At 35.9% G+C, this 27,969-nt stretch overlaps 1 protein-coding gene across 12 annotated transcripts in view; it reads right to left on the bottom strand.

The window, feature by feature from the left end:
* Usp3 (ubiquitin specific peptidase 3) overlaps positions 1-27,969 on the bottom strand; it is a 223,932-nt gene that overhangs the window by 38,091 nt on the left and 157,872 nt on the right. For 4 of the 12 annotated variants that reach the window (XM_004855673.4, XM_004855675.3, XM_021237101.2 and 1 more), the window contains 3 exons: positions 20,124-20,184; positions 15,773-15,904; positions 4,178-4,261 (listed from right to left, as the gene is read on the bottom strand). In XM_004855673.4, coding sequence (XP_004855730.1) covers positions 4,178-4,261; positions 15,773-15,904; positions 20,124-20,184 — 277 coding nt within the window. Of the gene's footprint in view, positions 1-4,177; positions 4,262-15,772; positions 15,905-16,859; positions 16,943-18,925; positions 19,047-20,123; positions 20,185-25,185; positions 25,227-27,969 lie in introns of those variants that run through there. The other 8 variants (XM_087199044.1, XM_087199043.1, XM_087199041.1 and 5 more) reach the window with 6 other exon arrangements.

The following is a 27,969-nucleotide window of genomic DNA, read 5'->3' as shown; positions in this document are numbered from 1 at the left end:
AGTGACCGTGAACCTATGGCACACATGCTACAGTGGGCTGTTTGTATCATTGAAAACTCTAAAGGGTTCGCCATCACTGATCTAGGACTCCATGCTCTAGGGTATTTGAAGTTAAGTGTGGCTTTCCATTTCCCTAGAAATCCCTAGCACACCCCCAGCAGGGACCCAGGTAGACACAGCATGGGAGACACGCCTTCCCTACTACCATTCTATCTGCCTACTCAAGTATTTGAAGGAAGCTTCAAAAATGGGAAGACCCATTCCCAGCAACAAAAGGAAAAGTCCAGTCTGCACCACTATTCTGCAATCTAGAGATTTAAATAATGTGCTGTTTCTTTCTTTCTTTGGATAAGGGCTTCATATTTTACTCATACACTTTAGAAGTATGCTCTAATCTGAGTGTGAGGAATTATAAATTACGGCAATATAGGCATATATAAATTCATTTGATTCAGTTATGCTGTAAAGGATATTCTAAAATCCAAATGAGATTACAAATTCTGAATTAAAATCATTCAAAATTTTTCTTGATTAAAGAGCTGTCTTGCTTAAAATTTATCACAAAATTATTCTTCAAAAGGTCACTTTAAAAGTATTATGTACCAGATAACTAAACTGAAGGAAGCAAAAACTATGGTATGACTAAACACATAAACTTGTAAGTCTGCCAATTCTTTTCCACCTTCTAAAAGTACCAAGCTAATCCAAAATAAATACACCACTGTTTTTCTTTCCAGAATGTCCACAAGAACCATAATGTCTTCGGAACATCAGATCTAATGACGATCAGTTCCTTCAAATGTCAACCTTGTATGCCTCTCTCAGTGTCAGTAGCTATAAACTGAAAATAACATTTTCTATATTACAGTGCTAAATTATTCTTAAACAACTTACATAAGTGCAGAAATTGAGTCACAAACACAAGTATGATTTTTAAAATAGTGTGTTTAAAATTTTTTAATTGGCCGGGTGTGGTGGCACCCACCTATAATCCCAACACTCTGAAGGCTGAGGCAGGAGGATTGCCCTGAGTTTGAGGCCAGCCCCGGCTACATAATGAGTTTAAAACCAGCCTGAACTACAGAGTGAGACCCTGCCTCAAAAAAAAAAATTAAAAATTAAAAATAAAATTTTTTTAAAATTAGTGAAAGACACATTGCCATTAATCCCCCTCACTTTATGTATGTAAGTACATATGTGGTTATTTGAGACAGTCTTGCTATGTATGTAGCCCAGGCTGGCCTCAAACTTGTGGCGATCCTCCTCCCTCAGGCTCCCCAATGCTGGATTACAGGAATGTGCCACCTCGCCCAGCTCAATTCCCCTCACCCTGAACACACTTATCCCATCCTTCTTGCTAGTTTCTGAAGCAGTTCTATAAGTCTGCTTTTGTGTCTTTATGAGATTTGACCAAAAATACAGTGAATGTTGCTGCCCAGTGCCACCCTACCAAAAGCCAGGCTCACAAAAGCATTACAGTGTGTCTTCATCCAGTTTCTTTACCAGATTTGATACCATATGATTGTGGCTCTTCCCCAAAGTCAAAATGACCATGAAACATAAATGTTTTGAATTGATTCAGGACACTGAAGCAGCCACATCAACACAACTAAAGACACTCATAAAAGAGGACTTCCAGAACTGCTTCAGGAAGTGGTGACAATGAAGGGATAAGTGTGTTCAAGATGAGGAGGAGTATTTTGAGAAGGGTTAATGGCGATGTGTCTTTGGTATAATAAATGTTTAATATTTACCAAAAAACTTTTAAGCATTAAGTATTTTATGATCATGCCTCATACAGTATTATTTAGTAACAACACCTAATTTTATTTATTTATTTATTTATTTATTTATTTATTTTGGTACTGGGGATCGAACTCGGGTCCTTGTGCTTGTGAGGCAGGCACCGGAACCACTGAGCTAAATCCCCAGCCCAATTATTTTTATTTTTAACCTATAGAAGTTATTATATTTATCCTGAGTCTCAAAATGGCAGTCCTCTAAATGGACAGCAATAATGGTAGCTACTCAGTACCTGTGGCTATTTAAATTTAAACAACAAAAAGTCAAAAATTCAGTTTCTTAGTGGCATTAACAGCTTTTCAAGTGCTCAACAGCCATATGAAGCCATATGGTAGTGTAACCATACGAGAGAGGGCAGAGCACAGCATGCGCCCCTCACTCCAGACAGTTAGTTCTGCCAGACAGTGAGTGAGTGCTGCCCAGATGAGCACGATTTTAGATTCCAGCCTAAGTTTGCAAAACATAAAAATAAACTTAGGCAATATTCTCAACATAGGAAATGGAACTCAAGTGGGGCCAAGCAGAAATGTGGACAGGGTTGTATGTGATGCCTTGTACCTGATGGAGTAGTCAGTGGAAATGAAGTATTTCATAACTATTTAAAAACAGGTACATTCAGGCTGGGGATTTAGCTCAGTGGTCCCAGTGCCTGCCTGGCAAGCTCAAGGTCATGAGTTCAATCCCTGGTACTGAAAAAATAAATAAATAAATAAAACAAAACAGGGTACATTCTGGAAAACCCTCTTTTCCTTTTGACTTAGTTCTGATTAATTTACTTCAAACTGAGATGGTTCTTCTAAGAAAACTGTAAATGGTAGAGGAAATATAATAGTAGCTACCCACGTCTACAATGAACAAACCAAGCATGTAAGAGCTTTACAATGACATCACCACACCACAACTGATGCTATACAGTTTATTGTAGGAATTTCCTACTGCAGTTTGTTGTGAGCAATTCCACATAAAATTAAATAGTTTGGATCTGTATATCCATACATATGTCTCTAAACCTACACAGGCTCATGGTGCTCAGTTCAAATTAAAAGGAGGGGAGGGGCTGGGGATTTAGCTCAGTGGGTCTGCCACCTGCCCTGCAAGCACAAGGACTGAATTTGAACCCCTGTACCCCAAAAAAAGGAGGGGAAAAAGCACTTTGAAAAAGAGCCAAAGGGCCAGGGATGCAGCTCAGTGGCGCTGTGTCTGCTACCAAGCACAAGGTCCTGAGTTTGATTCCCAGTACTGGAAAAAAAAATAAAAAATAAAAAGGATAAAAAAAAGGGGGGGGGGGATGTAGCTCAGTGGCACTGCACCTGCTGGCAAGTGCAAAGTCCTGATTTTGATCCCTGGTACTGGAAGAAAAAAAAAAGCCAAAAGCTGACAAGCCCGAAATACTTACACACAAAGTGTTTTCATCTAGATTCTTCCTTTATTAGCTTTATAGTCTATTGAAAGCAATGAGCATGCATCAAGACTTTGGTTAACAAACACTATACAGTGTTGACTTAAGAAAGGTGGGCTAAATTTTCTCTCAGTATATATTCTGGAATATCTACTGCCTCTGCCTTTAAGTTTGTCAAGGCATCCCTGCTTTGGGCATTTTTACACGGTACCTTCTATACATCAACTGTCAAAACAAATTAGATGGCACCTGATGATCTGGGGTGATTTACAGAGATCGCATTTGAGTCAGCAGTCATTCCAGGCCTGTGATTTTATCCACTGGTGCTTCAAAGGCACTGCTATTTGGGTTTCTATTTATTGCTTCAATTTTGGATCCAGCGAGTTTTATCTGAATAAGCTATTTGACTATACCAAGGAAAATATATTCACATAAATTCTTCAATGTCTTTATGATCTCAAAGCATTCATAGCTCTTTATAATTTCAAATTATGTGTACTGCCTCTAACAAAAAAGGAAAAGAAGAAACTAGGAGGATCCTATACTGTTTATGTAGATGCAAAGTGCAGAATACATAAACCTCATTTTTTGAAAATAACGCATGTTAGTCTTTCTAAGTAGATCTCATAATACATTTGCCAGAGATTTTCTAATACCAAATAAAAGTAACTGTAATGCTTTTATTATCATTTCCTGTACTTTCTTTGTACTTCCAAAACTCCCCTTGCACATAGGTTATAAATTGGTAATAACTTTTTAAAGTGGGCCTTTGGATATGTTTATTATAGATAAAAGACAGTAAATGAAATATGGGCAAAGTTTCAGACATGTACACTCAAGGCTTAGTTATGAACATTATGATGACATTAAAACATGATGAAGTTACAGACACCACAGATCAAGATCTCATTCAAAAATTCTAAATGACTTCAACCTCATTGCATCCCCTTCCCTTTCCCAAAACCCAGTACTTACTTTTCCAAGTTCTGTAAGTGTTCTCTGACTTTCTGCACCAGCCCCAGCTTGGTGTCATTAACCACAAAATCATCACAGCGATAACTGCAAGGAAAATATTAATCAATGTGCGTAAAGAGCTTGAGGAAACCGCAGAAATGAAATCACTAAAAGGCCTGACTGCTGCCAAGATGATCACATGGCCCTGCAGGCAGTTACTGTTGGTGGTAAGATTAAAGAGGATCTGGAATCCACAATGGAATGTTTTTTAAGAGCCTTTTTAAAAAACCACATAGGCACTAGCTTCTTTTCACATTTTTACTTAAAACCTCTTCTGTTCTTCCTTTGAAAATGAGGTAAGCTGCTGTGTGTACATTTTAGTGGTACATCATAGATGGAAAAAGAAAGAAAAATCATCCATCTTCTCATATAGCATTAAGCCTAACATTTTAAGGTCATGAATTTCAACCCAAATTAATGTGGAATTTAGGGGAGAACTGTTGGGATATCTGAAGACAAAAACTAAAAGCTGTACACTTAAATTTTACTTAATTAAAATAGAATTCAGATGAATTAGAAAGAATGCATCTTTATTCTCAGGCACCAGAAAACAAAAGTATGAATCAGTGGCTACATATGTTTGCTAAGTGTTTTGAAGAAAAATGTTTAAGGTTTTTGAAAAAAATTGACACTATGTTTCAATTGCACGCCAATAACCAAATAATACAAAGTGTGACACATAATAAACTTTAACCTGTGCATTAGATTCAGTTTTTTTCTTGAAATAAGGGCAATTTTAGCAAAAAAAAAAATGGGTTGGCACTGATTTTTTAAAAATATATAACTTTGTTTAAAACCACTTATTATAACTACCAAAGAAAAATGTAAATAACACTACTATTGTGAGCAAAAGAAACTCTGAAAGCATAGCAGTTAGTAAAAATTAGGTCATCTCTAACAAAATTTAAAAGACAGATAAAAGCGGTCTATAAAAAATGAGGAATGGGAAAAAATGATTTTTAAAGAACAATCCTACACAAAAGCATAGCTTGTGACTTTTACCCAGGAGTGAACATTTTGAGTGAATGCTTTTGAAAACTTTTAACTGCAATGCGGCTTGTGTAATTATTTAATGCACACCTCATAAAGGACCACCAATGCCATCAATCAGGATTTGTCTACTGCATTCTCCAAGTTCCCAGGGTCAATCCCCAACTTTTCCACAAACAGCAAAAGCAACCTTTTATATCCTAGACCATCTTTCTGTGATCAAACTACCAAAGGAAGGATAATAAATTCCTCACTGGTTTTATGATAAATGCATAAAAGTACTAAATTAGTGAAAAGCTATAATTTTTTGCTCCTCTCAGAATAAATGTTAAGAGGGTAGAGTCTGTAAACCCAGGCTTGGGGCACTATACCTTGATAAAACCTAAGAATTCACTGAAGAACAAAACTGCATTGTTAACTACTTTAATTCCTGCTTTCACTTTCTCTCCATAAACTTACACATATAGTTTGGATAAAACAATACTCAGTGTTCAAAATAAAAACTACTCCAGCTGGGGATTTAGCTCAGTGGTACCGCCGCCTGCCTCACAAGTGCAATGTCCCGAGTTTGATCCCTGGTACCAAAAAATTAAAAAATAAAATAAAAACTACTCCAAATGATAGTGTTCACCTGAGAAATGAAGTCTGAGAGAAATTCATATAAATGAAAAGTGAACCTCTAACCTCCATACACACACACAAAAAAGTAGTTGCTTTAAGAAAGCAAGTAGTTGAAGCAGTATAAAACCTTTTTCTTCAAAATACAACTTAACAGTTCAATAGAAGATTGTGCTTTCATTATGACACTGTGTAAGGTGTATGATAGTGTACACAGTGCACCTGTCATTACCAGCATTGCATGGGAGTTTATTGCCAATCCAGTTTGTGTCAACAGAATGACCCTGTTCAAATGACTGTTCTAGTAGGTAAGGATGTGGCATTATAATGTTTACTTTGGTATTTTATGCAGACAGCATGAGTTACAGTGATACTTATCTAAATCATAATTGGTAATTAAGTTGAAATTTATTTTAATTATAACATAATTAAATTTTTTCTAGTTCAAAAATTAAGAATGGAAAAATTTTTTCAAATGAAGGCATACTACTGAGATAGAATCAAGTAAATCAGACAAAGCCTCACAAATTTAACAAAGAATGGCAATTGTAATTTGCTGCAGCAGTGTAAAATGAAAACACTCTGTTAAAAAAAAGTATTACGATAATAAAGTACATAATATTGAGAAATGTCCAGCAAATGCATGGTTTTTTTTTTGGTACCAGGGATCAAACTTGGGTCCTTGCGCTTACGAGGCAGGGAGTGGAACCACTGAGCTAAATCCCTGGCCCGCAAACGCATTTTTAATAAAAAGTTGTCCTAGTCAAAAAATAATTGAGGAAATTAGTCACAATCAATGAAACAGATAACAAAAATATATATTATTGATTTTTAAAAGATTCAAATTTGCAATTTTGGCCAGCTATAAAATGGCTGAGATTCTTGCTCAAGAAAGAAAACCATTTCTAGATGGAGAGATGAAATTTAGTCTATTATCTCAGCTAAGGAAAATTATTTTAAAATTATGAGGAAAAACTAAAAATAAAAGGGATACTGCACAGAAAAAAGGAAAGATCTTAGTTCAGTATGCTGCTGCATACCTATAATCCCTGCTACTGTGGTGGCTGAGGCAGGATGATCACAAATTTGAGACCAGCTTGGACAATGGACAAGCCTTAGTCTCAGAATAAAAAATCAATAAAAGAGTTAGGGACATAACTCCATGGTAGGGCACTTGCCTATCATGTGTGAGCCCCTGGGCTCAATCTCCAGTACAGGTACTACTAAACAAAAAAAGAAAATTTTAAATTACATGTGATGTGTATTATTTCTGTCATACAGCACTGATGATGTAGGGCATCTGAGACACTTCCTGCTCTAAAATTCTGCCTCTAAAATTCTGCTCTAAAGTACTACCCAATATCTAAAAGGGGCAACTAATACTTTTACTGAACTATATAAAAGAATTAAATTTTATTTTTACATGATTTGTGTAGTTTAAAAACATTTTCTAAAAGTTTTTACAACTGTCTTTGTTTCTCATGAACCAATTCTAAACATTCCCATAAGAGGGACCTATTTCACAATGCATATAAATGCAATAAATTTGAAGACCCAAGGGAAAACAAGATTATTTATACAATACAGGCATTTTATTTATTATTTGAGGAAAACACTTGCTTCCACAGGTCAAAACTAAGGGTGCTGGGATATAGCAAATGATCAATAAATGTTGCATTAGTGTAACCACAAACCTCACACGACACTTCTCGCTGGCTGCCTGTGTTCCCATTTTAATTTCTTCTTCCTGACCCAAGACACGCACATGTACATGCACACATACACACACAGTGGTAAAGGTGGAAAACCGATGAAATGTTGCTGGGTTGCTTTAATCTTTCCATGAGACATTGCTTTCAAATTAGAAACTATTCCACTAAAACTGGCATTAAAAACTCCCCAGCAAACAGAAGCACTTAGAATAAATAAGTTCTAAAAAATTTCTTTCTAAATTACTATAATTGTTTTGAAGCTATTTGGTCAGAATTATGCTTACTTCTAAACAAAATTTTGTTTTGAAAACAAAATTTGAGCAGTCTTAACTTTCTCTTTAAGAGGATTATACCAAAAGTACAAAAAAGTTCCTAACTTATAGTTTGTATTTCAAAAGTTTGTAGACCATTCCTCTTGACTCTCAGTGTTACAAAATATATTAAATGCCTTAGGTGGAAATACATGTTTCACAAAACACAGTTAAAATAGTATTCTAAAAAGTTCTACTCCGCCTTGCTTCTTTATAGCTGCCATTGAGAAACTGTGACAGGAGGATTCAGGATTCAGATAACTTAATTAGTCTTTCCTAGGAGAGGAACTCCGGGACTCAACACTTCTTCACACACTTAAGACTGCATGTACAAAACAAATTCAAGTCAGACATTACTCACATCATCTGATCAACTTTTAGGCTATTAAATTTAATAATGAAGCTGGGCATGGTGGTACAAACCTATAATCCTAGCAATTGAGAGGCCGAGGAACAAATCCCAAGTTCAAATTCCACCTGGGTACCTCAGTGAGACCCTGTCTCAAAATGAAAAATAAGAAGAGATTTAGCTCAGGGCAGAGAACCCTGGATTCAACACCCAATGCAGCCTTTTTTAAAAAAATTAAGCAGGTTTTTATTTAGTGATTTTAGGTGACTCTTCAGGTAAAGAAGCTGTACTTCTAATAGCCTACTTGTCAGATAAGGAGAAAGGTTCCTTTCTATTTAGTAGAGAAAAGCTAAAATATATATATATATCATGAACATTAAAATATTTAGAAAAAAACATATTTAGAAATCATATAGGCAACATACTGGAGACATTAAATAAGGAAATAGGATATAAAAAGGGAAAGTAAAAAGAGGATTGGCATCCGTCTCTGCCTCTAGCACCTGTGCTAACCAATACTGTCCTATTGGCCATGTAAAGATTAGCCCCAAACCTGGCTGGGGATTTAGTTCAGTGGTTCTGCTGCCTGCCTCGCAAGCAGAAGGACCCAAGTTTGATCCCCAGTACCAAAAGATTAGTCCCAAACCCAAATTCCTTAGCCAAAGATAGTCTTAAAGTAGTTTTAAATTTCTTTAAGTCAACAGTTAATAAACTCCTAATTAAATGTTCAGTATGATAATATATGCACACTGCTGTTTAGAATCAAATTTATACGAATGATATCCTTAAACAACAAACATCAAGTAGTAGGTACATTTTCATATTAAAAACAAGTTATTTATACTGTTTAACTAGAGAGGTAGAAAATGGATAAAATCACAGCTTACCTAATTTCCAATTCTACTTGCGCTGATAAACTAGAAAAATGTAACTTCAGTAAATTTATTCCTTATGCTTCATGGATTTGGTTTAATGTTTTTAATGAGCTCAGAATAGGTATCAGTTTGCCTTTTTGTTCAGTGTTTGTATTATTATCTTGCAGGGTTTTAATAAAAATATTTCAAACATGTCTATTTGGACAAACTTAAGTGAACCTAGGTAATTAGGCAGACACATACTGCAAATATGCTCAAGGTGAGCATAGTGAGTCCAACATGCAGGAGACTTTGCAGTTTATGGTTCAAACCATCAAATCTACACTACTGGGAGCAGCTATACGAAACATGTGCCAAAGCTTTTTGTTTTTTTCAAATAAAAAGTTTTAATGAAAGTTCTGTTTTCTTCCCATACTGCCAATGCATCCCTTTGGAGGCCCATGCACTAAAAATTATGTCTCTAGCACCTAGCAGGTTCTCAACAAATACTAAAGAGTAAAAGCGCCATGTTAGGGCTGGGGATTTAGCTCAGTGGTTCTGGTGTCTGCCTCACAAGCACAAGTTCCCGAGTTTGTTCCCCAGTACCAAAAAAAAAAAAAAAAAAAAAAGCACCATGTTGGCTACTCAGATTTTTCTGGATGTTGTTCATGTTATCTTCTGGGACCATCATGTAACTCAACTCTGTTTCAAGTACAGTTTTGATGGTAAAAACTAGAGGGAAAGAACTGCTTAAAATACCAAGTTTTCTTCATAAAAAGACTATATATCTTTGTTTTGTACCTTTAATACATTTATTCCTAACATATAGTTACAGTTGTTGACATTCTGTTGAATTTTTTTCTTTTGGTCATTTTGACTTTGACTGATGACTGCTAACAAAGAGAAAGTTATGAGATTTTGTATACATAGCCAGGCAGGCTGGCACATGCCTGTAATCCCAGGACTTGGAAGGCTGAGGCAGGAGAATCCCTATGAGTTCAAGATCAGCCTAGGCTACATAACGAATTCAAGGCCAGCCTGAACTACATAGCGAGACCTTGTCTCAAAAAAATAAGATTTTTTTGTGTTTATTTTGCATTTGTCTTCCCCAAAATTCTAATTAATTCTAGTTGCTGTTTTCTACCAGAGTTCCCTGGGGTTTTCTGGGCATTTAATCACATAATTTTAACATAAAATTTTTTTGTTTCCAATATTTATATGAATTTTTTTCTTTTGAGACAGGGTCTCACTATGCAGCCAAGGGTGGCCTTGAACTCACAGTAATCTTCCTGCCTCCGCCTCCTGTGTGTGGGATTACAGCCATGTGCCACCACCCCTGGCTATTTATATGAATTATTTCACTATTTTACCACAATGGCTAGAACTGCCAAAACAATGTTTAATAAGTGATGATAATATATATGACAGAAAGTATTTGTCTTGTTCCTGATTTAATGTTAATAGCTTTAGCATTTCATCATTTATGCTGTGATGTTTCTTTTGTTTTTTAATGAACTGTAATAAAGTTTCATTTCAATGTTATTAATTTGAGAACTGACATATAATACATTCAGATTTGCATTTAAGTTATAGGGGTTTTTGGGGGAGTTTTTGGTACCGGGGATCGAACTCGGGTCCTTGAGCTTGCGATAAGTTATGGTTAATTACAACTATTTTAATTAGCAAAAGTGATTATTTCCTTCTTAGAGTTTCTATCAGATCTCTGTCTTAAGGTTTCCAAAGTTTTGCAGTATTAATATACCCTATTAGCTACATGTCACCTGTGGCTATTTAAATTTATACTAATTTAAAATAAAACAAAATATTTAAGTTCTCAGTCACACCAGCCATATTGTTATGGTTTATATCCAGATGTCCCCCAAAAGCTTAACGCAGTCATAGGTGGGGTATTTTGGAGATGGCTGAATTTAGGGTGGGTGAATGTGGATTAAGGGTGTGATACTGAGAATAAGGGTGTGGATAATGGAAGCTTCACACTAGGTATGTGTGGCACCAATCAACAGCCTCGTAGCCTGGATGGAATGTAAAGGGATAGAAAAAAAGCAGGCACGCTGCTGCTGCTGTTGCTTTGCTGCCTGCTTTGCCATGAACTTGTTTTTCCTCTGCAATGCCCATCTGCCATGCCGCACTCCCTTGGAGCCAGCTGACTGTGGACTGAAACCTCTAGAAACTGTGAAGTGAAATAAAATAACTCATTTTTTCTTTTTCTTTTTTCGGTACTGGGGATCGAACTTGGGTCCTTGTGCTTGCGAGGCTGGCAGCGGAACCACTGAGCTAAATTCCCAGCCCTGAAGTGAAATAAACCTTTTTTCCTTTAACTTTAGGTGCTGGGTATTTTTTTCAGCAACAAGAAAAGAATCTTAAGACATATATTTAATTGTTCAAATGCTTCTGTTCTGAATAACATAAATATCATACCAAACACAGAGAAAAATCTCTACCTCTTGCTCAGCTTTAAAATTCTTGTTATTAGTGTTACTGAAGTTACCCAAGCCTGATTCCACATCATATTCTTGAACTATGAAAATATACCAAACCAAACCATTCTCCATTCAGCTGAAACAAAAGGAATCAGATAAATGAACCTAAGTTTTTAAGCAATGGTAAAGAAAAAAGAACTTTACTGCTTAAAAAGCTATCATTATACAGTAAGTCATGTATAATACTAATACTAAAAAATAATTATAAACTTTTTAGTCAAAAAGGGAACAGGAGTAGATCATCCAGGAAGTTTTAAATTCCTTTTTATTTACCTGCCTAACATTTTTGTACTGGGGATTGAACTCAGGACCTTGGACTTTCAAGGCAGGTGCAGTGCCACTGAGCTACCCAGGCATGCCTAACATTTTGATATTTAGAGGCAAATTTGATTTCAAGTGTAACATACTTTTTTTTTTGATGGTGCCAGTGATAGAACTCAGGGAAGCAAGTGCTCTACCACTGAACTACACCCTCAACCCCTAATTTTAGTGTAAATGACAGGTACTGGAAGAAAAAGAAAAAGAAGCTGACATTACAGTGACTTTATAGATTTCAAATTTTCAAACGTTAAAATCTAAAATAATTCCTTTAGAACGCAAGTATGTTTCATTTCTCTTCTACTAAATTGTCTTGCCATGAAATAAGCCAATTATGAAAAATTAGAAGAACACCTGCCGAGAAAATCTTTATGCTTTGTTTAAAACTTTGTAAGGATGTCTTCTATATTTTTAGAACACCTCTGTTAAAAAGTTTCTTTTTAAACTTTAAAATGTTATTTTAATATCTCCATGAGGAGATAAACAGATTAACATGAAACTAAGAGGTAAATTAAAATTTCAGTAAAAATAAAACTCTTTCCAAGATTTTCACACAAAGAATAGTGTTCTGTTTCTTGTCTGTTACGCAGTATTTCCTCATTCCTCACCCATTTTCCTTCTCTAAGCAATGCAAATGGAACTGCATGTGGTATATACATTGTGATTAAAAAGAAGCAAAGATTAGTATTAGAAACACTGATTTCTAAATGAGTGGGCTGGGTCAAATCAGAATTATTCCTTTTGGTGTTGCTTTGCTTCTTTTGAAGTAATGACCTATTTCAGTAGTTCTGCTTAGATAATATAGAACATGCTTCCTCTCTGAGTGCCCAGCTTGTAACAGATGCGAGGGGAGCTGGTCTTTAAGGATGTCCAACTCAGAAGGAAAATGAAGTAGTTCACCTAGGCATCATTTGTAAGTCTTCTGCAAGAAAAATGTCCTGTGGCTCTTTAGTCTTTCAAAATGATCAGAGGACACAGTATTACAGATTCGGTGTAACCTTCCTCATTTTTGGAAGGCAGCTTACAAAATTCAATCTTTCAAATATATATTGCCTACACTGCACCAGACAATAAGTGTCTGAGATATGGTTTCTGCAGTTCCCAATGACTGCACGCAGCAGGAAATTACAAGAATCCCAAGAGTGGTAAGCTCAGGAGAGATTACATCCAGCTGCAACTGGAGCTAGAAATAGAGGGCAGAGTTCAGTGGTAACTTCATGAAGGATTTGCACAGAAAAGACAGGGCAGGGACTCTTGGTTAAAACAACCAAATACACATACACCCACACACACAGGTAGGAAAGCTAAGTTTCAGAGAATCTTACAACTTTTCTGGAGCACTAAGCACACTGCATAAGAAGGAGCTAAAGTCAAAATACTTACTAATTAAATATGTTAAACCTCACATCAATATCACAATAGCAATAAAATGTCATATCAATATTTTTACCTCTAGAGTCAATCATTCAGTCTAATCACAAGAAATTTAGGTACAAAAAATTTATAAACTGGAGTAAAATCACTAAAGTTAAGACTGCTAACACACATCGGGAAATATACAACCACATGCACAAACTCATGAACACAGGAATTTTTTTATTTCTTAATAAAAGTTAAGATCTGGAAAAAAATTTTAATTTATACTTAGCTTCATCAGTTCACAACAATCACAAATTCCTTTTAGGCCTGATAGGGTAATTCTATAGGTGACTCCATGGCATTTTGTTCTAAAACCCTCAAGTGAGGCAATAATGTGACTGACCAGCTGCAGCTCCCTTCCTGCAGTTCAGAAACTGAGTAGACACACACTTGGAGCTCTGTGTAACTTCACACAAAAGACTGGCAGTTGGCCAAGAGGCCTACACCATTCCGTACTCTCCCTAGGTTCAGGATTTTCCATTTAATTGCAATTCAGCCATGAAATAACATCTACTTAACAGATTATATTAATGTAGAACAAATTACATTCTGATTTTCGTTTTTTTTTGTTTTTGCTTTTTTGGTACTGAGCATCAAACTCAGGACCTCGCGCTTGCCAGGCAGGCGCTGTGCCACTGAGCTAAATCCCTGGCACGTTCTAATTTAGAATAAAAGAATTTCCCTAAAATGCAAAGTATATAATTCATATACTATTTTTTTTTCTAACATGGGATCAAACTCAGGACCTTGAGCTTGTGAGGCAGGCAAGGCACCACTGAGCTAAATCGCTGGCCCTATAATTTATATTTTAAAGGAGTCCTATGAATATAATTCTACTCCATTAAGGTAATCTTTAAAATTTCCTCAAAGAGTTGGTTTTGTCAGAATCTTACCAACAGGAAGAAAACTCACTGCAAACCTGTTATAGCACACGGAGATTTAATCGTGTTTGCAACATTCTCCATTACGCATTTCATGCACACTGCTAACTGAAAATCAAGAGTGAATGTTTTCAATGTCTTGTATGAATAAGCTGACATGACCTATAACAATGATAATGACATACTTCAAGAATGATCTAAATTTCTGCTGTCATGGAAGCAAACATACTTACGAACATAAAAAAACACATAGTTCTGTAAATCAGGTAGCTATGTCATTCTAGTATGTAAGTTTCCTAAAGGAAAGAGGAAAAAATCTAATGAAGACACCTTAACAGCCTGTTTAGCTGTGGTAGAAAGGTGTTCTACAGCAGCAAATCACAATAAACTGGGTGTGGGTCCTTGTGTGAAAATCTTGGGAAGACTTTCATTTTAATTGAAATCTTCATCTACCTCTACGGTAGCTGTTCTCTCTTCTTGGTCTAGACACCTTCCACACAAAGATCAGAAAGAGCTGTCTGAATGATTAAACTTTTAAGATATTTGTTCCATAGCCAAAATCTAACAATGGTAAACATATATATATATATATATATAAATTTTAAAGACCTGGAAAACCACTGATCTCTATTTTTTCCTTTTGATGGGCACCTTTCTCAATTATCAACAAAGGGCTATGTAGAAAAGATTAACATACCATTTGAATAGAAAGCATGACTCAAACTCCCCATCTCTGTCCAATACTGCCTTCCTGTGACATTCAAGAAAAATAGCTCTAAACACATCTTTTGAGTAGCTTACTTTTTCCCTTCAGTGTCAACAATCTTTAGAAAACAAAAATTGGATTGTTCATCATAATTTGCTACTTAGGGTAATAAATTTGTCTCACACCAAAGTTAAAATTACAAATTATACTTTTTAGACATATCGAATGGACATAAATCATTAAACATCACTTGTAATATAAATAACCCATTCTAAGTAGTCACAGAAATAGACCCTACTTTACTGTCATTCATATGGAATGGACATGTAGATTATATTACAAAAAAAAAAAAAATAGGGCCTCTAACCTCTTTTTTAAGGATGAGATACTTAGATAGACTGAAATATACCAAATTTTTGACATTTACTTTTCAGGTAGTAGAAGAGAACAGAACTGACATGAGACAAGGAAGAATGTCAAAACAATCTTTCCAACAAAGAAATTAAAATTTTTAGTATATGACAAAATGTTAACTGGACAGTAAGGACATGATTGGTTGGCTTTTGAACATGGGTTGTTATTATTCTTCAATTTTAAAAATACCACAAGAAAAAGAAAATTTATGGTGAACAGCAATCAATAGCCATTTTTCATTTCCCTGAAGCTTATTGGGATGGATAAGGAGCAAGGGCCAAAGGACAAGAGGCCTAGAAGTTGAAAGGAACAAAGAAAGTGAGTAGGAGTGGATGTCCCCCATGGCCCCAGGACCCTGTGAATCCTAACTGCCTTAAAAGGAAGTGACGGCAGTAGCAGCTGATTGAAAGAGCGGAAAAGGCAAGGAAGATGAGCGTACACTTTCTCACACACAGAAATAATTTCAGAAAATAATTAACTTACCAGTATGTACTGTAGCTACTGCAATCCATACACACAGTATGCTGAGGTTTATCTTGCTTTTCTGACTTCTTATGGTTGGTTAAGGGTATTTGTGCATCTTCATAATGTTTTTTTGCATGGCCATTCACATACCTTACAAAAACCAAATGAAAATTTACTTTAATCTAACTATTGCTTTACAAATTAAAGTAGTAAGAGGTAATAAAATTAAGTGTTAAATGAGAAAAAACTACAAGGGCATGTATTTAGTGATGTATTAAGGCACCTACTTAAAATATACTCAATTTTGTAATTAAATAAGACAGTCATTAAAAAAAAGACAGCCAACTTTTAATTATACTCTAGACTAGGGCCAGGAAAGGCAAGGCATTACCTATGCAAACCAGTTTCAATCAAGATGATATTATCACTTATAAATATCTATGCTAATATTTTTGCTATAGGTTTCTTTTACTTTTTTTAAGGTTTTCTCAGAATGCTAACTACCAACTTGATGTATCATCAAATAGAAGATCTGTAAATGAAATTACTCAACCACTTTCCACAGGACTATAGGCTTTGCTTCAGTTACTGCTTAATCTAAAACATGAATGATTTGGAAATAACAATTTTCGATCTTTCTTATCTTTTATTTGGATGCCTAAATAATCAGTCTCACTCATGGAAAAACATTTGTTTAGAAACAATTCAGAGAAAGCACAAATTATCTTAAGATTATAAAAAACTTATTTCTCTACACAGACAAATATAATCAAAGGTTAATTATGTTCACAAAAATTTTGTAACACTTTCCAACTCAGATTTGCAAGCAAAAAGAAACCAAATTAAGGATTCATATGCCCCCAAATACATCTACACCATTACATAAAGACTCACGGTGCTATCACTGACCACTACTGTGACGACCCTCATAACATAAACTCCCAGCCCCTTGAATACAACCAATGGTAAAAGAATGGGCCTATTTGAAAACTCAAACAGCCAAAACAAATGTTTGTTAAAAGGCACCAAAATAACAGGCTGAGAAGGTTGTGATGATATTTTCATCATGAGGCACACTAATTATACCTCATGGAACAGCACTTACCTTTGGAAAAGTAAGATAGATACAGGAAAGTAAAACTGGTGCAGTAAGTATGGAGGATCAATTTCAAGGCCAGTTCTACATCCCTAGGACACATTCAAAGCACTATTAACCTCAACTCAGAATTTAATCATATTCCTTTCCTATTTTGTCAGTGTACTTTAAACACAACTAAGAATTGGGTACACATGAGTCCTCTGTCCCCAAATGTAGAAGATTATGAATTTTAAAGTAAAACAATGATTAAGAGTATAAGCTAAAAAATAAGACTGCCTTGATTCACAAAAGTAGGTTTTGCTACATCCTGGTCATTCAAGCTTGGGTTAGTTACTCAACCTTTCTCATCTACAAGTGGAGATATTAGTATAGTACAGTACTTGTGTCTCATGGGTTGTCAGGTGATTATCCCATGGCTCAAAACAAATAAACGTAACTATTTTATTAGCATTTTCCTTTTTATACTTTTTAATTCAGAATCCAAACATAAGTGGGTACATCAAGCATATACTTGGAGATAACACATGATAGGTCAAAAGATACTTGCTATTTAATTAAAAAGATAAACTATGACATCACATAGGTTCAATATCTAATTATTTTCTATTTTTATAACTTATTTATATTACATACTATGAAAAATAATTGTAATGTTTATAAAGAAGAGTGCCTTCATGGGCCAGGGATTTAGCTCAGTGGTTACACCACCTGCCTTGCAAGTGCAAGGACCCGAGTTTGATCCCCGGTACCAAAAAAAGAGTGCCTTCAGAATCAAAGAAAATGTAATACTAATTAATAATAATAAATGGCATTACCACTTCCAAGTCTTTGAAAACTGGTCATTTTCACATAGACATATACAATTCATTTAGTTACAGTACTGTAGTCTCACAATGCACTGTAAGTTTAGATGGTTCCCGTAACTGTCAGTGATACAGTAAGAAGTATGCTTATCAATGACATTAAAGTTAACAGGGCTTTGGCTAATACCCAATGCATCAGTTAGACATGAACATTTACGTATAAACTATATTACATAAAAATAAATGGTTTCTCCACCTAGTTTTTGATTTTAATTACTGCAGATACTTTGGTCTATAGTACAAGAAGAAAAGTTTCATCATATAAGCCACAGATTCTAACAATCTCAAATATCTGAGAAGTAACTTAAATACATGGGTGTCATGAAGACCATCAGAATATATAATTCAAATATGCTATTGATAATCTATGTTCCCTAGTTGAAAAAAATATTCAAGACTTCTTGGTAAGCAAGTAGTCTAAAATTACTGAAAAATCAATAAATTTGGCAATCAACACCTGGAATTACATGATCAAAAAACCCCAATGATTATGTAAAATGAATACCCAAATTCAAGCTATCTCAATTGTATGTTACATCTGCTTAATCATATTTCTCTGAAACTAAGTCAGATTTCTAAATTTAACCTTGCCAGCAAAATGAAAACAGTTTACCTACAGTTTAGAAATTTTTGAATTTATTTTTCTAAAACCTAACTAGAGAATTGTTTGTTGGTTGCCTTTTTGTTTGTTTGTTTTTTCTGGCTTTTAGAGACAGGGTCTTGCTACGTAGTTCAGGCTGGCCTTGAGCTTATAAGTAGCTGAGGTTGGCCTCAAACTTGTGGCAATCTCCTGCCTCAGCCTCCTAAGGGCTGGGATTACAGGCATATGCCACCACGCCCAGCTCGTTCGTTGCTCTTAAGAACACTAATCCCAGGCTGGGGATTTAGCTCAGTGGCAATGTGCCTGCCTTGCAAGCGCAAGGTCCTGAGTTCAATCTCCAGTACCAAAAAAAAAAGGAGGGAAATTCTGGGCCAGGGATTTAGCTCAGTGGTTCCGCTGCCTGCCTTGAAAGTGCAAGGTCCCAAATTCCATCCACAGTACCAAAAAAAAAAAAAAAAAAAAAAAAAGCACGCTAATCCCTTCAAATTTTTCTTAGAAATTTTTGAGATCTTCTCATTAGCTTATGATCTTCAGGATTTAGGGTGTAGAGCACTATGAGACAACTGGAGGATAGAACTACATCAATTTTATTGCATTATAATTCTCACCTCTCAAAATCTAGGAGAGGAATCTGTCTCTTCAAGTGCAGAATTTAAATGCTTCTATTTTTCTTCTTTTTTTTTATTAAGTTATCTGTACTGTACAAAGTATTTTCAGGTTCCCCAAATCCTAGAGATTTTAAAACCACAACAGCCACAATTAAGATAAACAGTTAACATTTTCCAAAGGTACTCTTAGGTGTACATGGAAGGAATACTGGATTCCAGGACTCAAAATGCAAAAAAATCAAAGTTAACTGAACAAAATGCTCTCTTTGCACAATGAAGATTTAAAAATGACAATGGGGAAATTTTTCAGACAAGTACAACATGGATTTCAGCCTGTGATTTAATATGATTTCACATCTCCTTGCTGTTAAACTATTAACTTTTAAAGTAAATCAAAATAGATCTTCTATGTTAAAAGAACAGCAGAAATAAACGTGCTACTATGGCTGAAAGAAATTGAGGCTGCTATTTGAGTTCATGTTAGAAGGAGAGTTCCTGAAGTATTTAAGTAATATTATTTTGAAGCCAAGAACTGGAAAGTAATGCTTGGGAATGAAATGGGTTAGGGTGGGATAGGAGATGTTAAGTCCATGGAAAGCAAAATGTTTTAATGGAACAGTGAAATATTTGGTAAGTTTTAGACAAGAATAAATAATGAATTCCTGTATGTGTAAATATTTATTTTGGGGTTTTTTTTACCCTCCAGAACAATCTCACATCTGATTCGCAAGTCAGTGAAAGTGTGGGGCTGGAATAGGTAAGAGGTGAGAGAGACAAGCCTGGCTGTGTGTTATTAACTACTGAAGTTGGGTGATGAGAACATGACCTTCAACTATACTCTACTATGACAACAGCACCCATTTTTCCCTACTAAAAGTCTTAGAAAATAACCATTAGGTAAACTTTCATTTCAAGATTTAAAAGTTTCCTTATTTTATTTTTCTAACCCAATATTACTAGTAGATAGTCTTGATCATCAAACTAATTCTTCTGAGTATCAATAGGATATGTTTATTTCCCTAGATTTTCCCCAGCTGCATCAAAGAACAAAGTAATTCAACTGGACATCAAAACCCTACAGAGAATTATACACTACGACTAAACAAAGTACAAAGTAAGTCAATAAACTTTGACATAGAGCTTAAAGGCAGATTTTGAAAAGTAAACAGAAGAGTGAGGTAGTAAGTATGTCACCTACCTTCCACAGTGGACACTTGAGCAAGTCAAACAGACCCAGGGGCTTTTGTTGGAGCGGCACACTAATAAAAAGAAAAATACAATGTAGCAATTGTATCATGTTATTTCTCCGTTTCTCCCGTTCTATAATGCATATCCTGTGATCACGTTATCAACTCTAAGGCTGCACAGGTGCACTAAAATCATAAATCCCTGCTTTGTGAATGCATTTACACAAAATGGCTGCCTAATTAAAGTTACACTGAAAAGAAATTAAATGCACATCCATGTGGCTGCTCATTTTAATTGTTGACTCAATTCAAATAGCTTAAGCACAAGTTAAGCACATAGACACTTTTCTCCTTTATTAGTCTCACCATGATCTCCGACAAGACAGTGAAAGCCTATTTTCACATTCAAAACATTTTTTTCAAAGTCTAGTCTTTTAATCACGTATTTTTACCATGTGGATCATATACCACTATAAATAACTCTTGCAGCTTATGTAGCAAGAGGCATAACCTAAGGTAGCAATTAGGAAGAGTAAGCCTAGTTTTCTAAAAGAAATTCTCAGTTGCATAAAATAAATAACTGTACATAATTCTTGCTATTAATGCTGTAATCCCAGCATTGTTTTAGTTTAAGCATTACAGGGGTGGGGTAGGCAAAAAGGGGTATGTGTGGAAATTTTTTAAATGCTAGTTAAAATCTTCTTACTGTTTATTCACTCAGTTAAAAAAAAAGATGTTCCTTCACTTGTGGTGGCACACACCTTTCTATAATCCCTACTACTCAGGAGGCTAAGGCAGGAGGATCACAAATTGGTGGCTAGCCTGAGCAACTTAGTGAGACCTTGTCTCAAAGTAAAAGTTTTTAAAAGCTGAGGATATAATTCAGTGATAAAGTGCTTGAGGCCCTGGGTTCAATTCCCAATATGAGAAGGGGGGGGGAGTCTATAACTATATAACTATAACAATGGTTTTCAAAAAGAGAGCAATACAAAAATCACTCATAAATCTTCCTCAAAATACTTCTGTTCTACTCAGGGAGGATAGCTACACTGGGGCTGAAGAAGTACAATGCACATGTGATACTTGTAGGAGAGCAGCCTCACAAGTGACACCCTAATACAATCACTGGGGAAGACAGCCAGCCTCTTAGAGGAAGACGAAGGCACCACACCCTCAGAATCAAAACAAATCCACTTCGTGGCATACAGTAGGTGCTCAATAAACACTTGTTAAGGAAGTTTAAATTCCTTACTTTTGGACACCACGCTATTCCAGTATCTGCTTCCTACTTTCATTGCTCTTGCATTATTACACATAAAAGGTCTTTCTCACATTTCAGAAAAAAATAGCCAAAGCTGTACATAAGGCAAATCAAGAACTGTGAGTCCTTTCAATGCACACTGAAACACTATTTAATAAAGTCTCCCAAAGATATTAAAGTATCATTGTTTGACCTGCAGTTAACTGTAATTAGGACTCAAATTTTGTGAAATTACAGGTTAACTTGTAGAGTTTTATTTTGCAGAGATATCTATACAGCCAATTCCCAAGATTATGATTTTATTGTTCTGTGGGACATTAACTCATTTTGTATCTAGTCTAGCAATATTATTCCAGTGCTCTTTCTCAATGTCTGCATCCACTCAGTTCCCAGATGCTCTTGGAACCAGCTCTACCATCATAATGGTTCCCTCATTAATGAGCCAAATAAATCTTTGATTATTCTCATTCTGCATTTGTATGAGAGGCAAGAAGGGAGGAAAGGAAATAGGAGAGCACAGTAATATTCTGCCCAAGGGACTCTCCTGTCTGGCCAGCACAGGGCTCTGCTTTTGAACAGGAACACTCTGAGAGGTAAAATCCTTCCCAGTTAGCCAGTCCCTCCCTCCCTTTCCTCGGTGCATTCACACATTTACATTAACTAAGGAGGCCATCCTTGAAGACATTTGAGTTTCTGGCTCAACTGGGTTCAATTCTATTATACATGCATACAAGCTGCATGACAGAAAGACCTACCAAACTGCTAGAAGTGATTACTTTAGGGAGGTGTGGGGGAAGTACTGTGAGGGGAGACTATTGGCTTTTTTTTCTCTTCACATCTCTGTAGCATTTTCTAGTGTTTCAAGAATACAATGTGAAGCCACGGGTAGTGGCCCACACCTGTAATGCCAGCACTCAGGAGGCTGAGGCAGGAGGATAGGTTGCCATGAGTTCAAAGACAGCCTGGGCTAGAGTGAGCTCAAAGCCAGCCTGAACTACTCTGTTTCAAATAAATACATACATACATACATACAATGTGAATATGACAGTGTTTTTTTAAAAACACTCCAATGAACCATTTTTTAAAATAAAAAATACATTAGAATACAACTTAAACAGTTATTCATGGTTTTAAGAATAAGTTGGAAGCCTAAAAACCGATTATACTAGTTTCCAACAAATCTTTTTCCCTTAGTAAATATTAAACACTGTAAAACTCAGTCTTAAAAACTGAAGTTTTATAGTATCCTGAAATAATTACGTTTAGACCCAAGTTTTCAACTATTCAGATTTTTTTATAATTATGCAGGACTTTGTAACCTTTTTTTTTTTTCTATTGGTACCAGGGAGCAAACTCAGGACCTTGCATTTGTGAGGCAGGCGGCAGAACCACTGAGCTAAATCCCTGGCCCCGTTTGTATTCTCTTTTATAGGACGAAAGGAAAACTAGAGCAAAATCATTGTCACTTTGCTTTAGTGTGTTTCCTACCAAATATTCCTTTTCCTTCCTTTTATCATTATAAACAAAAATACAGTACATGCAATTTTGTGATCTTATTTTTCCACTTTTACTAAATTAATAGATTTCCTTATGACAACGTGTTTAGAACAGAGTATTACATATATATACTCTTACTCTTAAAATATCAATTATCTCACAAAGTTTTAATTTCTAAATTTAAAATATTTTAAAACATACACCCTCCTAAGGCTGAGGAGAGGATAGGAAGTAACTGCTTAATGGGTATGGAGTTTATTTGGGGATGATAAAAACATTTTGGAACTAGACAGAGTGGTTGTTCAACAATGGTAAATGTACTAAATAACAATGAATTTGTTCCCTTTAAAATGGTTCATTTTATGATACGTAAATTGCACCTCAAAAAGGTAGACACATACATACATAATATAAATATACTCATAGGAATAGAGAGAAAAAAATAAAAGGAAATGAAGTAGTGACCTCCAAAAACATTGAGAACAAATGTGATATGGCTTGTGTTTAGATATCTACCCCCCACCCCCAAAGCCTCATGAGAATGAGGTGGTGCTTTTTTTCTTTTTCAGAGGTGGCTAAATCTAGAGTTTGTGATGCTGGGATTAGGGGGCATGCGATTACTAAATCAGTCTGCTGATTAGTTTGACACTGCCCTAATCCCGGTAGCCTAAATAAAGTATAAAAGGGGCAAAAGATGCTGTTAAGGTCACTTATCGGTTCCCTTGCTTGCTTGCCTGATTCTGCTGTCTTCTGCCACCATGAACTGCTTCTCTGCCCTGCCACCCTGCCTTGGAGCCAGCTGATATGGACAGAAACCTCTCTACAAACTGTGAGCTAATAAACTTTTCCCCCCAGGCCGGGGATTTAACTCAGTGGTTCCGTCACTTGCCTAGCAAGCACAAGGACCGGAGTTCGATCCCTGGTACCAAAAAAAACAAAACAAAACAAAAAAAAACAAATAAACTTTGCCCCCTTTAACTTTGGGTGTCAGGTATTTTGTTTCAGCAATAAGAAAAGTAACAAGACAAAATGACTATGCCTTTGTAATAAATTTAAAAACATGAAACAAAGCTCAAAAAAGAAAACTTTCTGAGTCAAGAAATCTGATTTCTTCTGCCATGAACATTTATGATAAGAAAGTTAATATCTGATAGGACAGTTGATCTTGGCTATTTAAATGACAGTATCCCCCTGAGGGCATAATGCAGGCAGATCAGAAAACTATACAGAATAGGGTATGATGAGGAACTAGGGAGCCAGTAAATGGCATTGCTTTGGGGAATATTCACTCTGCTCATACACACCTTACCCAGTTTAAGAATCTTTAAGGTACCCAAAATCATTATCTTTAAAAAAAAAAGAAAGAAAGAAAAATACATCAGGCATGGTGGCACATACCTGTAAGCCCAGAACTTGGGAGGCTGAGGCAGGAGGACTGCCATTAAATCTGAGGCCAACAGGCCAACCTAGTGAGTTCAAGGACATCCTGAACTACAAACCCAGACCCTGTCTCTAAACCAAACCAAAACAAACAAACAAAAAATACCCACCAAGAGGCTTTACATTAAAGTGTCAAGAACAGAACAAGTCAAAGCTGGGCATAATGTAGTACTTGCCTATAATCTCTAACACTTCAGGAGACTGAGGCAGGAAAAATCACAAGTTTGAGTCTCACCAAGACAACTTAGTAAGATCCTGTCCCAAAATAAAAAAAATAAAAAATGAGCTGGGGACAACTCAGTGAAAAAGCCCTGCATTCAATCCTTAGTATTGAGAAAAGAAAAAATAAAGAATAAAATAGGTCATAGCATAAATGAAAGAATACTACAAATCATCTTTAAGTCATTTACATTAATTTCCTATAGGGGAAATATCTATTATAAAAGGAAACTTCCAATTTATTAAAATATATTTCAAAAGTTTATCCCTAAAAGGAACACATTCTCCATGGAAACCAAATTAAAAGTTTCCAGCCTCTTCTATAAAATAGTATGTGGCACATAATACAGATGAAATACTCAAACACATACACACGCAAAAAAAAAAATAAAGTCACACATGACCAATAAAAATATTTTAAACTCGAAATATAGTCTCCATTGAACAAACCGGAAATATCAAACCAAAGGGGCTTTTTAATATTTTTCATCTTAAATGCTAATACTTGAGAGAAAGAAGGTGAAAAGAATGCAAACTTGTGAAAATTCAAAAAGTTAAGTCTGGAAACTTATAAGGCCTCTTTAATACACCTAACCATACTTCAAGGTGATAGCAAGGAAAAGGAACCAAACAATGCATTTCTCACACAGTTATACCTGGCGACAGCAGGGTCATCCAGCATCTTCTAAGTAGAATCTCACCTTTCATCCTGATTATAAAATGTCCTCAAACAAGGTCCCTTCTCCAACAACAAATTGCTCCCCCTTCCTTGGACTCTGCCAACCTCGAGCTCCCTCACTTGGCCCCTGGGCATCACAGACCACAGGTTGGCACAGTGTAGCTCCTTCCACTGCCCTCCTCCTCAGTGATGGCCTCAGAACCTTCCCCTGCCCCTTAGCCTCCTCCTCTTTCAGGTGGCAGGAGGGGCCCTGCGTCTGGAGGGAAAGGGGATTCTGAGCCTCCTGAGCTAGAGCCATTCTTCGGAAGCAGGAGCCGTACCACAGTTGGGCAGGGGAAGTAGATGAGAGAACTAGCCTCTAAAATATGCTTCAGGCTCTATCTTCTTTCAAAAGCCAAAAGGTTCTTTCCTGGAAACCAGGGCTCAGGGACAGAGAGGAGGCATCAAAGAGATCTACAGATCAAAAGTGGTTTTGCCCACTACTATTCATAAAAGAAAACAGAAGTCTGATAAAGGAAGGCAGAAAATTAGGAAGTTCTGTGCTTAAAGAGATCTATTTACACATGAATGTTTTCAGGTTGTGTTCACAAGACAAAATAGCAGCCTCACTGAATATCGTATGATTTTTTTTTTCTATATAAGCACAAATCTTCACCTAAAAGAGTATCTTTGATATTCAAAGCCTATCAACAATTCTGGAATTCTAAACTTTTTGGCAAAACATCATGCATTACTCCTTATGACACAACTTCATCACTGTTTTTACACATAAAATAGCAGACACAGCCATGTATAGTGATCCATTATTCATTAGTTGCTTCAACTAGGAGAGAAAGCCTTTTATCTTCTCAAGAATTCAAAAAGGTGAGGATCAGATGACCAGGATTCTAGTTCTGACTTTACCAATCCTCACTACAAAAGTAAGAATGCCAGCACAATTCTGGGTCTATGTCTTAGGTGTAAAATGAACAGCAGATAAGGGCCATTTCCCCTCTGATTATAAAATTATACAAACAACTTAAGAACTGACAAAAATCAGACAAAACAGTCATGTCATTCTCCCTTACAAAATTCTTTCAACTTTACTTTCCACCTCATTTTCCTAAATGGATTAATAAAAAGATTAAGTGCTAATGTAATATAATTATCTAAACCAATGGTTTTCAGACTTTTTTCCTGCCTCCCATGAGCCCTGAGAAGCAAACACATTCCTACCACACTGCCCATCAGCAACAGCAACTCACAGCAGCAGGAGGCTGGGAAGTGTGTGGGTCACTGCGCAAAACCTCACAAACACACAACTAGACAGGAGAATGTAGAACCCTGCCCCCACATGCAATTTCTACTGCAACTCTTGAACAACCCAGAAGAAAACACTCATAATATGTTTCTTTAAAAACAACTTCATTTGCTGGGGATTTAGCTCAGTGGTTCCAGCGCCTGCCTTGCAAGCACAAGGTCCCAAGTTTGATTCCTGGTACCACAATAAATAAATAAATAAATAAATAAATAAACCAAGATATATCATGTAAAGGTACGAATTCCCAATGATGAATGTCATCATGTTGTATACCTAAAATGTACCAATAAACTTAATGATTAAAAAAAAAACAACTTCATTTATGTTTAGTTAATAGTTATACAGTAACTATGTGGTGAGCATTATCACAGCCATTTTGAGTGTTACTTCATTGGAACCCCTGCAATCCAAGGAGGTATGAACTCTTACGTGGCCTGTTTGATAGATCAAGAAACTGAAGCAGACAAGTTATACAGGTTGCTGAGTAAGAGACACATCTGGAACTCAAGTTCATACAGTGCTTAAAAGCATGGACTGTCACAAAGTAGTAGAGTCCAGAGAAGTGCCACTTTTGTTGAGGGGTTTTTGTTTTCTTTTGGAATTAGGGTCTCCCTATATTGCCCAGGCTGGCCTCAAACTCCTAAATGCAGTTGATCCTCCTGGCTCAGCCTCCCCAGTAGCTGGGACTACAGGTGCACACACCTGGCCTCACTTTTATTTTAAAAAGATACCGTACTATGTGTTTCTGTGTGTATATATTATGCATCTGTATATAATAAACATTTAAAAGTCTTGGGCCAGGTGTGGTGGCAAACAACTGTAATCCCAGCACTCCCGAGGCTGAAGCAGGAAGATCACCTCAAATTCAAGAAAAAAAAAACAATAGTACGGGGACTGGAGTCACATGGACCTGTTTTCACTTTCAACTATACTATTTGAGGTTTTTCAAAAAGCATTTCTTGGCCTGGGGATTTAGCTCAGTGGTTCTGTCACCTGTCTCACTAAAGGCATTTCTTTTTTCAAAATGAAAACTAAATCTAAAAATACTAATACTATAAATTTATTTTAATGAAAGGGACTTACTCTAAATTTTTAAGCATGACTGATAAATGAAATCACTAGGGCCGGGGATTTAGCTCAGTGGTTTCGCCGCCTGCTGCACAAGCGCAAGGACCTGAGTTCGATCTCCGGTACCAAAACAAAAAAAAAAAGAAAAAGAAAAAGAAATCTAACTCTAAAAAAAAAAAAAAAAAATGAAATCACTAATCAAATATTACAACTATGGACTTGTAAAAATATAATAACAATTCAAAATTTTGTAACTGATATTAACACATGCATATATATATATACTTTCTCAATGTAAATTTCAATAATAAAAGTGTTACTTCTCTTGATATTGGAGGATAGGGAACATTATCATAAAAATCCTATAAATATTCCAGTACATATAAGTAGAAC

Source organism: Heterocephalus glaber, unplaced genomic scaffold (assembly GCF_053883595.1).
Source record: "Heterocephalus glaber isolate CG9 unplaced genomic scaffold, H.glaber_assembly_v1.0 deba00001689, whole genome shotgun sequence".
NCBI lineage: Eukaryota > Metazoa > Chordata > Mammalia > Rodentia > Bathyergidae > Heterocephalus > Heterocephalus glaber.
The sequence above is the reverse complement of the archived record's forward strand: the minus strand, read 5'-3'. Positions and strand labels throughout refer to the sequence as shown.